The 14,104-nt window shown below is 39.0% G+C and overlaps 1 protein-coding gene across 1 annotated transcript in view; it reads right to left on the bottom strand.

Moving 5' to 3' along the window:
- Nucleotides 1–11,210, bottom strand: part of GPR149 (G protein-coupled receptor 149) — a 70,635-nt gene extending 59,425 nt beyond the window's left edge. The window contains exons 1-3 of the mRNA XM_019934131.1: nt 10,200–11,210; nt 8,907–9,099; nt 3,325–3,782 (exon numbers count right to left, since the gene is read on the bottom strand). Of these exons, the coding sequence (XP_019789690.1) occupies nt 3,325–3,782; nt 8,907–9,099; nt 10,200–11,210 (1,662 nt within the window). The remainder of the gene's footprint in view (nt 1–3,324; nt 3,783–8,906; nt 9,100–10,199) is intronic.
- Between the last annotated feature and the right edge of the window lie 2,894 nt (nt 11,211–14,104).

Below are 14,104 nucleotides of genomic sequence, written 5' to 3'. Positions count from 1 at the left end.
AAAAAAGAAAACTACAGGCCAATATCACTGATGAACATGCAAAAATCCTCAATAAAACACTAGCAAACAGAATCCAACAGCACATTAAAAGGATCATACACCATGAGCAAGTGGGGTTTATCCCAGGAGTGCAAGGATTCTTCAATATATGCAAATCAATCAATATGATAAACCATATTAACAAATTGAAGGAGAAAATTCATATGATCATCTCAATAGATGCAGAAAAATCTTTTGAGAAAATTCAACACCAATTTATGATAAAAACCCTCCAGAAAGTAGGCATAGAGTGAACCTATCTCAATATAATTAAGGCCATAAATGACAAACCCACAGCCAACATTGTTCTCAATGGTGAAAAACTGAAACCATTTCCACTAAGATCAGGAAGAAGACAAGGTTGCCCACTCTCACCGCTACTATTCAACAAAGTTTTGGAAGTTTTAGCCACAGCAATAAGAAAAGAAAACGAAATAAAAGGAGTCCACATCAGAAAACAAGAAGTAAAATTGTCACTGTTTGCAGATGACATGATACTATACATAGAGAATCCTAAAGATGCTACCAGAAAACTACTAGAGCTAATCAATGAATTTGGTAAAGTAGCAGGATACAAAATTAATGCACAGAAATCTCTGGCATTCCTAAACACTAATGATGAAAAATCTGAAAGAGAAATTAAGGAAACACTCCCATTTACCACTGCAACAAAGAGAATAAAATACCTAGTAATAAACCTACCTAAGGAGACAAAAGACCTGTACGCAGAAAACTATAAGACACTGGTGAAAGAAATTAAAGATGATACAAACAGATGGAGAGATATACCATGTTCTTGGATTGGAAGAATCAACATTGTGAAAATGACTCTACTACCCAAAGCAATCTACAGATGCAATGCAATCCCTGTCAAACTACCAATGGCATTTTTCACAGGACTAGAACAAAACATTTCACAATTTGTATAGAAACACAAAAGACCCCCAATAGCCAAAGCGATCTTGAGAAAGAGAAACGGAGCTGGAGGAATCAGGCTCCCTGACTACAAAGCTATAGTAATCAAGACAGTGTGGTACTGGCACAAAACCAGAAATATAGATCAATGGAACAGGACAGAAAGCCCAGAGATAAACCCACACACGTAAGGTCACCTTATCTTTGATAAAGGAGGCAAGAATATACAATGGAGAATGGACAGCTTCTTCAAGAAATGGTGCTGGGAAAACTGGACAGCTACAGGTAAAAGAACGAAATCAGAACACTCCTTAACACCATACACAAAAATAAACTCAAAATGGATTAAAGACTAAACGTAAGGCAAGACACTATAAAACTCTTAGAGGAAGACATAGGCAGAACACTCCATGATATCAATCTCAGCAAGATCCTTTTTGATCCACCTCCTAGAGAAACGGAAATAAAAACAAAAATAAACAAAGGGACCTAATGCAACTTAAAACCTTTTGCACAGCAAAGGAAACCATAAAGAAGGCGAAAAGACTTCCCTCAGAATGGGAGTAATATTTGGAAATGAAGCAACTGACAAAAATTTAATCTCCAAAATATACAAGCAGCTCATGCAGCTCAATATCAAAAAAACAAACGACCCAATCCAAAAATCGGCAGAAGACCTAAATAGACATTTCTCCAAAGAAGATACACAGATCGCCAACAGACACATGAAAGAATGCTCAACATCACTAATCAGTAGAGAAATGCAAATCAAAACTACAATGAGGGGGCTTCCCTGGTGGCGCAGTGGTTGAGAGTCCGCCTGCCGATGCAGGGGACACGGGTTTGTGCTCTGGTCCGGGAGGATCCCACATGCCGCGGAGCGGCTGGACCCGTGAGCCATGGCCACTGAGCCTGCGCGTCCGGAGCCTGTGCTCCGCAACGGGAGAGGCCACAACAGTGAGAGGCCCGCGTACAGCAAATTAAAAAAAAAAAAAACAAACTACAATGAGGTATCACCTCACACCAGTCAGCATGGCCATCATCAAAAAATCTACAAACAATAAAGGCTGGAGAGGGTGTGGAGAAAAGGGAACCCTCTTGCAGTGTTGGTGGGAATGTAAATTGATACAGCCACTATGGAGAACAGTATGGAGATTCCTTAAAATCTAAAAATTGAACTATCATAATACCCAGCAATCCCACTCCTGGCATATACCCTGAGAAAACCATAATTCAAAAGGGTCATGTACCACAATGTTCATTGCAGCTCTATTTACAATAGCCAGGAAATGGAAGCAACATAAGTGTCCATTGACAGATGAATGGATAAAGAAGATATGGCACATGTATACAATGGAATATTACTCAGCCATAAAAAGAAATGAAACTCAGTTATTTGTAGTGAGGTGGATGGATCTAGAGACTGTCATACAGAGTGAAGTAAGTCAGATAGAGAAAAACAAATTCTGTATGCTAACACAATCTATATGGAATCTAAAAAAAAAATGGTTCTGAAGAACCTAGGGGCAGGACAGGAATCAAGATGCAGACATAGAGAATGTACTGCAGGACATGGGGAGGGGGAAGGGTAAGCTGGGATGAAGTGGGAGAGTGGCATGGACATATATTCACTAACAAATATAAAATAGATAGCTAGTGGGAAGCAGCTGCATAGCACAGGGAGATCAGCTCGGTGCTTTGTGTCCACCTGGCGGGGTGGGATTGGGAGGATAGGAGGGAGATGCAAGGGGGAGGGGATATGGGGATATATGTATACGTATAGCTGATTCACTTTGTTATACAGCACAAACTAACACTCCATTGTAAAGCAATTATATTCTAATAAAGATGTTTAAAAAAAAAAGAACCTGCTGTATAAAAAAATAAAGAGATAAAATTTAAAACAAACAAAAAAGACTAATAGCCAAGCTATGTGAATAGTAGAGTTGCAAAAGGACTACCTGTTTACTGGTAGTTGGATAAACATTTGCCCCAAAACCTGTTTTGGACACTTGTGTAAACTTTTCAGGTGAAGAAAAAATATAAAACCTACAAGTTTACTAATTTGAAATAAGTTTTGAGAGTCTAGTCTGAATTTACACAGATTACCTGAGGTTAAAATAGAGGCTCGTCTCAAAGATCCTGTTTAGCTCTGCCAATTCCAAAATAGATAGAATTTGACTGAAAATGTAGAATTAAAAAATTTTAAAAAGACACTTTGAAATAAAACTTAGTATTATGGAAATTAATTGAGTTAAGTGAAGATAACCTTGGAGTTGGATGAATGAAATAAGCAACGGATAATTTTTTTGCATGCTGTCATATTTGGTATTACTTTTAATTTAAGAGGAATAACAACCTTTACTGTACCTGACGAGGGGTTCTTTCTGATTTACTCCTACACCATTCCCAGTCTGAAAGGTCTGGTTTCTGACTCTCCTCATGAGAAAGTCTTCTTTCTGGCCCTTCCAAAAGGGTGGTTTCATCATATTTAATATCACCTTCTTTTTTTTCAGAGAGCAGTGGATCAACATCCTTTTCATTGTGGGAATCCTGTTTAGCATCTATAATATCAGTGTTTGTGCATTTGTTGATGCCTTTTAGCGTGGAGCTGTCCAGAGAGGGCGTGGTGCTGATTTCCACCTTTATGGCATTGAATACATTATGAGAGTCTCTCTGAGAGTCTTTTGTAGTTTTGCACTCATAGTTCATGGGATTGTGATAGGATGTTGAATTTTCATCATCATCATAGTAATCTTCATGTGCTATTTTATAAATTCCATAACTTCGTTGAAATGATAGATTGAATTCAAAGCATCTCCTCTTGGCTATGTAAAAACAAAAACAAAATTCCATGATTAGGAAGATAGATATAAACAGTGCTTGGATATACAAAATGAGTAAAAATAGGAAAGTGAATTCAACCTGATTAGTTGAATTATCTTCGTTTACTTCTTGTCAATTATGCAAAGCAACTGTGCCTCACAAATTCAACCATCTTATCACTCTGGGCCTAACTGTTCTCACTTACACAATGGAAGGCTTGAAATACATACAACCCCAGAACACTGAAGTCTTTAAAGAAATTTTATGTAAAATATTGATCCATAAATTAGAATAGTCTCATATCCACTCAGTTTTAGTTTTAGCTCTATCAGTCTACCAATTATCTCTACATTTCTTTATTTGGGGATAAAATACATTGTTTATAAACTTTATTTTGCTACAACTTAATTATTAAAAAGCTCTTAATATTACTTGAGCTATTCTGCTGGCAATACCAACAACGATATAACTGCTTTAAATATTTTGATGTATATCATTCCTGACATTTATATGTTTATAAATGCATACAGTAAAAATTAGATAATGCTATAATACAGTTTTTAAACTTTTAAAAATAATATGTACATTTCTGAATAAATTTGAAATGAATTTTAAAGAAGAGTATATAGACATATTTCTGTGAACTGAAGCACTTTACAACATGTATATACCTGATTAACTACAAGAGCAGTTTAGCAGGAACACATAAAACTTTCCATGGTTTAAATTAGGTGAAATATGATGGTATCTTACATATAGCACTGCTATTTGGTGAATACTGTATAAAGTCTTAGTAGAATAACACATGAGAATGTGACAGAAGTGATACAATTGTTGTATGTGAACGTCATTAAATACTAGATAATTTTTGTGTATTAAGAATGAAGCTATATCAAGATGGTAGACAAAATGCAATGTAATGTTTTGATTTTCATCTTTCAAACATGGCTCATTTCAAAACTTTTTTTCTACTTGGATAGTTCTGTGTTTTATTAGCACACATTTAGCTATCCTTGGTGGAAAAATTTATTAAAAACTATAAAATTTCTATGAGAACAGGTAAAATTTGATTCATTTTACAATACAACCTCATGTCATTCATATGCTGATTCTATTACTGAAATAGTCTCAGAACTGAAGATTTACAAACCAATTCTGCTGACTGAAAGAGAATTTATAGGTATCACTCATTATTTGAGCCAAAACATTCATTGAGCCAAGATACAAACAAAAATTTCTATTCAAAGAAAATGGAAAAGTAGAAACAGATGTTAACATTATACACTATTTCATTTACAGTACTACTTAACTTTTTCTAGTAATATAGTCCAGTAAAATTAAATTAGAATTTTTAAGTTACTTTAATAGTGTGAAAGCTGAAGGAACTAAAAGGACGTTTTAGTTATTGTTGGGTTTCCTTTTTCTCTAAAAAAAAGTTATAAAGTGATAAGTGGTCAATTCAAGGATATTAAGCAAATAAAAACTGTCATAAAATCCCAATTTTATCATATAAATGGATATCTATGGCTATATATTTTATTATCTGTGTATTATAACTATGAAATATATAAAGCAAAAGTGAGTAAGGTTTTTAAAGAACTGTGCAGAATGTGTCGGTGGAGAATCTCCTTCCACATCACTGGGTGCAAGAAGCAGTCTGAGGTAGGCTATGAGAAGGAAGTGTGATTGAGAAAGATACAGTGGGGAACTAGAGCATTCCAGGGACAGTTATGCACAAAGGTCATGACATTTAACAAAACAACAACCCTACATAATAAAAGGCATATTGGTTCTATTTTGCATTTGAGAAAACTGAGGCTTATAGAAGAAACCTACCTAAGATTACTTACCTGGTAAAGAGATTTTAATTTAAAGCTGACTCCAGAATTGAAGTCATTAACCTCTATGTGAAATTGCTTTACTGCTAATCAGATCCATGAAATATGTTAATGGAAGCAGAATGTCCCTGATGTGCTATCTTTGAGTTAAGGGAAGTACATTAATTATGAAATGTAACCAATAGAAACATTTCTTGTTATTGACTTTTCCTTAACACTAGAGGTAAATTCTGACTAACCAATGAAGGTAATAGGCTATAACAACAAAACAGAGTTGACAACATTTGACTAGTAACTTACAAGAAACTTAGAAGAATAGAGTCAGGGTCTTTTGAAGTCTATAGTACACTTATGAAAAATAAGTATAATGTTACATTTGCTCTGAAAAGCAAAACCCTGAATAAGGCATGAAATAGCTCTAGTCTTCTGCTTTTAATCACATCTTACTAATGACAATTTTAGACATAAGTAATTATATCAGCTTATAAATATACATAATTCTTCAGAGTAACATGTCAGCAGATAATTTGACTTTGTCAAAAAACAGAAGCTGAAAATCTGATTTTTATAGAAAATATTTTATTTTAACTGTTTATTTAATTTAAAAAAGAACGCATCATGTCATGCAAACCAAATGGGTCTGAAAGCCATATCCAATCCATATGTCTACCACCTGAGACCTCTGTGTTAAAACCAGCTTTTTTTAAACAACTTTTGTTTTGAGACACTAGTAATACAGATTATTGTTGAAAACAGGAGAGAACTATTATTTCTGGAAATTATTTTCCATTACTGACATTCATATTCTGGCTGCATGTCTCTCAGTATCCATACAGTGAAGCTGAGATGTAGAATTATGCTTACATCACCAAAATGAACCTACGGTAAATATGAGTTAGGAAAAAATATTTTCCTTTTCTTGCTTCTGGAGTTCCCAGCAAAAGAATGTAAAAGGGGGATATTAATTTGTTAAGGAGAAAAAGCTTAAATGTGACACTGGAGCCATCAAAGTACTATAACGACATAGAATCAAAGTACTATAACTGATCAAGCACCTGCCCACCAGAGGATGAGCCATCTTTGGAGTTTCAAAATTCTGTTTTTGTGTCATCCTAGCAATAGGAAAATTTATGGTGGGTCCTCAGACAAGGAAAGTACATCATTCTTATAATTTTCCTGTGGCAGAGCCTAGGATCAAGTGAGAGAGTGCCATGGACATATATTCACTACCAAATGTAAAATAGCTAGCTAGTGGGAAGCAGCCACAGCACAGGGAGATCAGCTCAGTGCTTTGTGACCACCTAGAAGGGTGGGATAGGGAGGGTGGGAGGGAGACGCAAGAGGGAGGAGATATGGGGATATATGTATATGTATAGCTGATTCACTTTGTTATAAAGCAGAAACTAACACACCATTGTAAAGCAATTATACCCCAATAAAGATGTAAAAAAAAAAAAAAAAGAGAATGGAGCCATTTTAAACTAACGTTTCTCACAACATTTTATTTTCGAAGCCACGCCTCTCTAAGCTCACATTTCAACACCTTCCCTGAAATTTTAAAATGAATACAAATAAGGGCAACGATAATTTTAGAGGAAAAATATTATTTTGATCTTGAAAGGCATGGTTCTAATTTCAAACATGAGATATTAGCAGGATTATTGATTCTGCTAGTCTGCTGTAGTTTCTTCTATTTTGTGCAGTATAAGACAGAAGTGCTTCCTAGACCATTTATAGTGATAGATCTGTTGCATTGCTTTGTTTTCAGCTCTGATAAAGGTGCCCTTCAGTTCTTAAAAGTGACTGCCCTAAACTCTTCTTGTCTCTCTCACAATTTTAAATACTATAAGATGGGGTTAGTTCATTAATTTAGTGACAAAATATTAATGTTTGATAGAATGGTAGAACTTTCAGGCTTGTAAGTGATTTTTACATGTTCTGTGTTCTTCTATGTGGTTCAAAAAGATTTATTATTAATTTTCTGTGTCACTGTTGCTCTGGATATTAATATCCAAAAGCACATAATTATTACAAGTTCCATGGCTATTTTATTTTAAGGGCATAGATGAATTTGGCATCTATTAACAATAAAACTTCATGGCATCCTTAACACTAAAAAAATCTTCTGGTCATTTGAAAATTATCTAGACATTAAATGTCATGAATACATGGAAAATGACCAGTTCATGACTATTTAATGTTTATAAAATAAACCTGTTGAAGAACTGATTGCAGAATATTCTTTAATAGTCTCCAGTTTTCATAGCCCTAAAATAGTCTAAGATGGACTGTTTTTATTTATTCTTTCTTCTCTGTTAAAGAATAATATACTTGCTTATTCTGAGCAAAGGACAATTAATGGAACAGTTAATTCAGCATACACTAATGCAGTCTTGGATTTATTAAATGGTAGAACATCCTATCTTTTGTCTGGAATGACAAAAAAATATCCTTTTCCTTATGGAAGAGTCAAAATATACAGGTCATTCTTCAACTTTTCCTGTTCTCAGAATAGGAACAATTACACTCCAGTGAGTTTTATAATTGACCGCACTCTTGGTCTAGAGGTACTCTTTAGAACATAGTTGTTGTTTTTTTTTTTGGTTTGTTTGTTTGTTTTAAGTAACTGGCATGGCTAGATTCATACATGAACATACATTGACAAACTCTGCCACCTTTGTCCTTTTTTGAAATTATAGGTGTTTGTGGGGTTGTTTTGTGTATATATGTATGTTTTCTAAAAGCAGAGGCAAACACTTAAAATTTGTTTTGGAACTGTTTTTAGTCACTCCTATTGCTTACTCTGAAAACTTTCCAAAACCCTGGAAGAATATAAGCAGCAAACTAAAGAAAATGCTTTTCTTTACTGTTCCACTCAGCAATAATGAACTTTAATATAATGAGTTTTTAACTTTTCAAAGATGCAGACTTCTCATACGTAGATTTGGGAGGGGGAGTTATTTTCTACTCTAGGCTAAGACCTATGGTAGATATAACACCTAAAGGCCTTTGTTGACTTCATGCTGGTTTGAATAAATTCTCTTCTTTTCTTACCTAAAATAATTATTCAATGTACAAGCAGTTCACAGAGCTGTTTTAAACTTGCCTCATTTAAAACTTACTCCAATATTGTGCTAACACTTGTTTCACATTATAATTTCTTCCATTTACCACTTCATTTGTCCTTGGACTCTTCATCCCCTACTAAGGCAACTCTCTCAACAGACCACCTTTCTGTATTTGACCATATGCATATTGTTCCCAACCTCTGCACTGTTCAGGACTTACGTTTTTTCCCATCAGACGTCACTGCATATGTGTTCTGCTTGCAGTTGATGATGCAGCCACAGGGCAAGTGTGTCCAGTGTTTGGACAAGACAAACACTGGAGTTACAGCGGTGGCCAGGAGGGTTAGCAGAAAGCTGAGCGTCTCAAAGGGAAGGCTCTGAAACCCCACGACGTGCTGGACCACCATGTGGATCTGCAAAAGCAGAGAGCTTCAGACCTATCCTAGGATAACATTTTCCATTTTGCCAAGCCTTTCCCTCAAGCATGCTGCCCCAGCTCCCTCCTCCAGGGCCCTTTCCTGTCTGAGAGCCAGAAGCTCTATTCCTGGGCTGGCATCCTCAGTTTGGGTGATGGACTGGGAATCCTTGGGAGGAGGCCCGCTGCTCCAGACTGCACAGGCTTTGAGGGTTTCCACTCTTGACAGCCTGGTCTGTGCTAGCTGCCAGCTCAAGTTTCCACTAGGGAAACACAGTCACAATACAGAAAATGCTATCCCAGAAAACAGGCAAGCATGTGTGAAACCTGTACCTGGTACTCCAGATGTCCTTTGTCACATCCCTGGCCCCTCACCTCTGCCAGGTTATGCTTGTCACACTAGGGCACCACCTGCCACCTCTCAGCTGGGCTCTTTCCTGGAGGCTTGAACAAAAGCCTGTTTTCTCTACTTTCTGCTGTCTCTACTCCTGACCACGCCTCTCCTGTCTCCCTGCTGGGGATGGGCGGTGTCCTTACTAGGGAGGAATGGAGCAGAGAGAAGGGCATGACAGAGGATTGGGGGCAAAAACCCTCTTTACTGAATACTCCCAGATATCGCTACGAGAGAAAAGGACACCCTTGACCATGAGAGATCTCAGAAAACTAAGTCTCTCGCGCCTGAAAGCGCTCCCCATACTCCTCCCCAGTTTTTTCTTTTTTTTTTTTTTTTTGGCACGCGGGCCTCTCACTGCTGTGGCCTCTCCCGTTCCGGAGCACAGGCTCCGGACGCGCAGGGACCGGGGCACGAATCCGCACCCCCCGCACTGGCAGGCGGACTCCCAACCACTGCTCCACCAGGGAAGCCCCTCCTCCCCAGTTTTGAACCGAGAAGCACTTAGCAGCAAAGGCTTCGCGGCTGCTAGTCCTACCCATGAACTGCCTTCCTCCAAGTGCTTCTCTAAAACCAAGTGAGATACATTCGTAAGCGGACTTAATGCACGTCTCTGGGTGACCCTCCAAACCGGGGAGGGTGGTCTCAACACGCACTCATACTGCCTGGCACACCCCCCCGCGCGCTGTGAGCAACCGCACTTTTACCATCATGGGTAGCCAAAGGGTGACTTTTGTCATCGCTAAGATCAAAGAAAAGCGCTTCTGCGCTACGCTCACGGTGAAGCTCCTGGTGCCATAGAGAGTCCCCCGGTCCTCACGCCTGCAGGCTCCAGCCACAGCGGTAGCACCGCGCCCCGGCCCCAGCCCTGCCCTCGCGGGCAGACCCGGTCCAAACACGGTGTCCGAGCTCGGGGAGCATCCTCCCGAGCACCGCAGGGCCGGGCCCGGAGCATCATCTGGGGACGGGGAAAGCACTCTCCCCCGCGTTGAAGGGGTCCCTGGAGTGGAAGCTCCGCGGGAAATCTCCTGGTAGTTGGCGTGGAGTCTTGGTGGCTCCTCCGAACACAGCAACTGGTGAGTGAGGGGGACCGAGAGGCCGGCGAGGAGTCCGAAGGCCGAAGTGTACACAGCGAAAAGTAGCAGCACGTAGGAGCTGGAGCAGTCGGCCAGGCAGCCCCAAGGCGTGCGTACAAAGGCGCCCCAGCCGCACAGAGGAAGCGCGGAGAGCAGCAGACTGGCTGCCCACACCGTCAGCGCCACGCCGAGCACCTGGCCAGATCTTCTGGAGGCTGCCTGGCTCCCCACAGCCCTGTGCATCGTGTAAAAGTTGTAGGAGACTAAGAGAGTCGCCTTCAAGTTGCTCGAGAGGCCCTGGCATAAATATAGTAAGGCAGAGGTGGTGCACAGAGACTGGAAGTAGTCAGAGACCTCATTTGGCCACTGCAAAAACATGAAGATGGTCACCGACAAGACGCTCATGAGATCATCCCCAGACCAGGAAGCCACAAGCATGGACACAACAGTTCTGTTCCGCGTTTTCATTAGGGAAACTAGTGAATAAATGCTGCCTGCCAGGGCTGCGAGAGTCATTAAGCATGTCAGGCAAAAAAGATATATATTCACGGTTCCTGGCGGATTTAAAAGATCTGTCGAATTATGATTTTCTTTCCACAGGCTAGAGTCATTTGTTGATAAGTTACTGAGAAATACAGACATTATCCTTGGTCAATATTTAATTTCTTTTTCAATGAGTCTATAAATATTCTCAAAATTAAGCATGGCTGTTAGTTGCAAATCAGATCTCATTATCTCCTACCAAGTTTCCCTCAAGATGTTCACCAGTCAGTCCCGGCAGAAAATGGACAACTCTCCTTTAGATCTGACTCAACCCATATTTTAAAATTGGGTTCCACTTAAAGCAGCAATAAGAAACTTTTCAACATTTCAATTAAAAACAGACAAACCAAAAACTCCCTCCTGAAACCAGCACGTTTCAGGCATGAAAGCAAAACCTCCTCAAGTAGATTGAAAAACAATGATGTGTGGGTCCTTTCGGGTCCTTCTTATGGAGCAAAGCAGCTTTGGCTTGAGGTAATCAAACTCTATTCAGTTTTTAAGAGCAGTAAAATGATGCATTTGGTTCCAGAGCTGGATTCAAAGGCAGAGAGCTTTTCAGGCAGTTTTCAGCTTTGCCGGTTCAGAGACAGAGAGAAAATGAGAGAGAGAGTGAGTCACTGAGCACAGCTCCCCATCGGAACCGCTGTGTTCTTCAATCAGCCTGTGATCCTCAGAGCTGCAGGAAGGAGGAGTCAGCTCCAAGCAGGAGAGAAGCAGGAACAAAAGGGAGGGGAGTCCAGTGTGTGAGCGAAATGATGTACATCTCCTCAGCCTGCCTTATTCGGAGCAAGAGACAATGTTTTTGCTAAGCCTTCCCCTTCGGTTTTGACATATAAAACTAACCCAAATACTTGCTCAGGCTTGATGTGAATGACAGATAACCGCTTTGAGAGTCCAAGCTACTCTACTAAGGGGCTGCTTTTACTCTTATCTAGACCTCTCTGTTCCATAATCCACTGCAGGAAGAATATCATCAATGCCATTTTTAAGAAAATAGGAGGTACCAGCTTTGTTTGTTTTAAAAATATGTATTGTACTTACTAATAAGAATGTCATTATGGTCCTCACCACACTAAAGATTTTGCAGAATCTTTGGGTGGAGCCGTTCTAACTTTAGCCATGTAACTATTTTATGTCAATGTCATAAAGCAAGCAAGCTTCCATTTGAATAAATAATATTTCTAGTTGTTAAAGTCAGATGGCATTATATAGGGAGTAAAAAGGAAGTTATCTCACAAAAACATTTTTAACCAGAGTATTGGGGTGTTTTGTACAACAATTGAGTCTCTGAACTCATTTTTTAAACTAATTAATTAATTAATTAACATCTTTATTGGGGTATAATTGCTTTACAATGGTGTGTTAGTTTCTGCTTTATAACAAAGTGAATCAGCTATACATATACATATATCCCCATATCTCCTTCCTCTTGTGTCTCCCTCCCACCTCGTTGGTTTCGCAAGATGAGTGGTTTAGCAAAGAAGTAACAGACTGCAATAGTTCTGGTCAAGCATTTCCCAGGATGCTTTGGGGGTAGTATTCCTCCTCAGCTCAGCATCATGACCTGAGGGCTGTCTTTCCACACACAGTGCTGGAGTCTGAAGGAAAGCAGGGAAAGGGAAAGGAGAACATTCATTTGGTAATGGTCTAAGTACATGGAAGTGGCAATAGAACTCTGAACATTCCTTTCATTTTAGAGGTAACTGAAGCTACATTTTGAACCTGAATCTGTTCAAGGGAAAAGTAATTGTATTAGTCATTGCCAGCCATCACCTTCAATAAACAGTGGGCCCTTCACTTATCTTGACATATTTGTTTGATTTCCCCTTCACTCAGCCACCTGTGACAGCTAGCGCAGCACTCTGGCTCTTCCTACTGATAGTAATAGACCTTGCAGCGTAGTGTGATTAAGAAGGCTCTGGGTTACCTTTCCATATGGTATTTAACCCTGGAGTTTTAGTGGGGTTGGACAATACGTATCACATTGTTCAAATGCAATGAGTGGAAATAAATAACGGCTGTCACAATACCACTTGAGGCTTGGGGACATTCCTTCTGTCATTACCATCATCTCTGGGTTTTCTATTAAATATATTTTTGAAAAGGGACAGGACACCTAACCACCATGCTGCCCTTGTCTCTACGATATGACAGAAGGGGCAAGAGTGTTAGTACATTTCCAAAGGTTGGTGGTGGAATTGCAGCCAGCAGGGAGCTAGGAGAGAAATCTGAATTTGATTCCAAACTGTGCTACTGCTGTCTGTGTAAACTTGGGCAAAAATTCTTATACTTTCTCTGGGTATCTGTTTCCACATCTGTAAAATAAGGGGACTTGACTGGATTATTTTTAGGTCCTTTCAAGTTCTAAAATTGAATGATATAATTTTTAAATAGTTCAGGTTAACTTTATCTTAATTTTCTTTTCTGCCTACTTCACAATAATCAATATTGAATTGATGCTTGGGTTCTCCATGCTTTCTCTTTCCCTGCTGTGATGACATGGAGGCCCTTGTCAATATGAAGAAGATATAAGATTCAAGCAGCCTGGAATGTTAGGCCAACTGAAGGATCATGGCTGCCCTGGAGGGCTGTGAGAACCTATAGTAAGTTTTGTATGAGTAACAAGTAAAGTTTGTTGTGTAAGTCACTGTGTTTTGGGGGTTGATTGTTATTGGATGGTAACTCAGCTCATCCTAATACGGTTAGGTATAGAGTTGCCCCAACAGTTAGTAAGTGGTAGAGCCAGTTTTTAAAATTGTAGCCTGGCTTTGCATTCTTAATCACAACACACACACATTTTCTAATTGCCCCCTCTTAGCATCTCATGATTGGGAACACTTCCAAGGAATGTTGACAATTATAAAGTTTTGTTTCTGTTTTTCTTTCTCAGAAAGCATGTTTGAAATATCTCATTTCTCAAAGTTGTAGTTTATAAACAACCTTTTACCAAACTTTATGTTTTATAATATATATTATATATATATACATACATT

Source organism: Tursiops truncatus, chromosome 4 (assembly GCF_011762595.2).
Source record: "Tursiops truncatus isolate mTurTru1 chromosome 4, mTurTru1.mat.Y, whole genome shotgun sequence".
Lineage (NCBI taxonomy): Eukaryota > Metazoa > Chordata > Mammalia > Artiodactyla > Delphinidae > Tursiops > Tursiops truncatus.
Note: the sequence above shows the minus strand (reverse complement) of the source record. Positions and strands in the feature narration are given on the sequence as shown.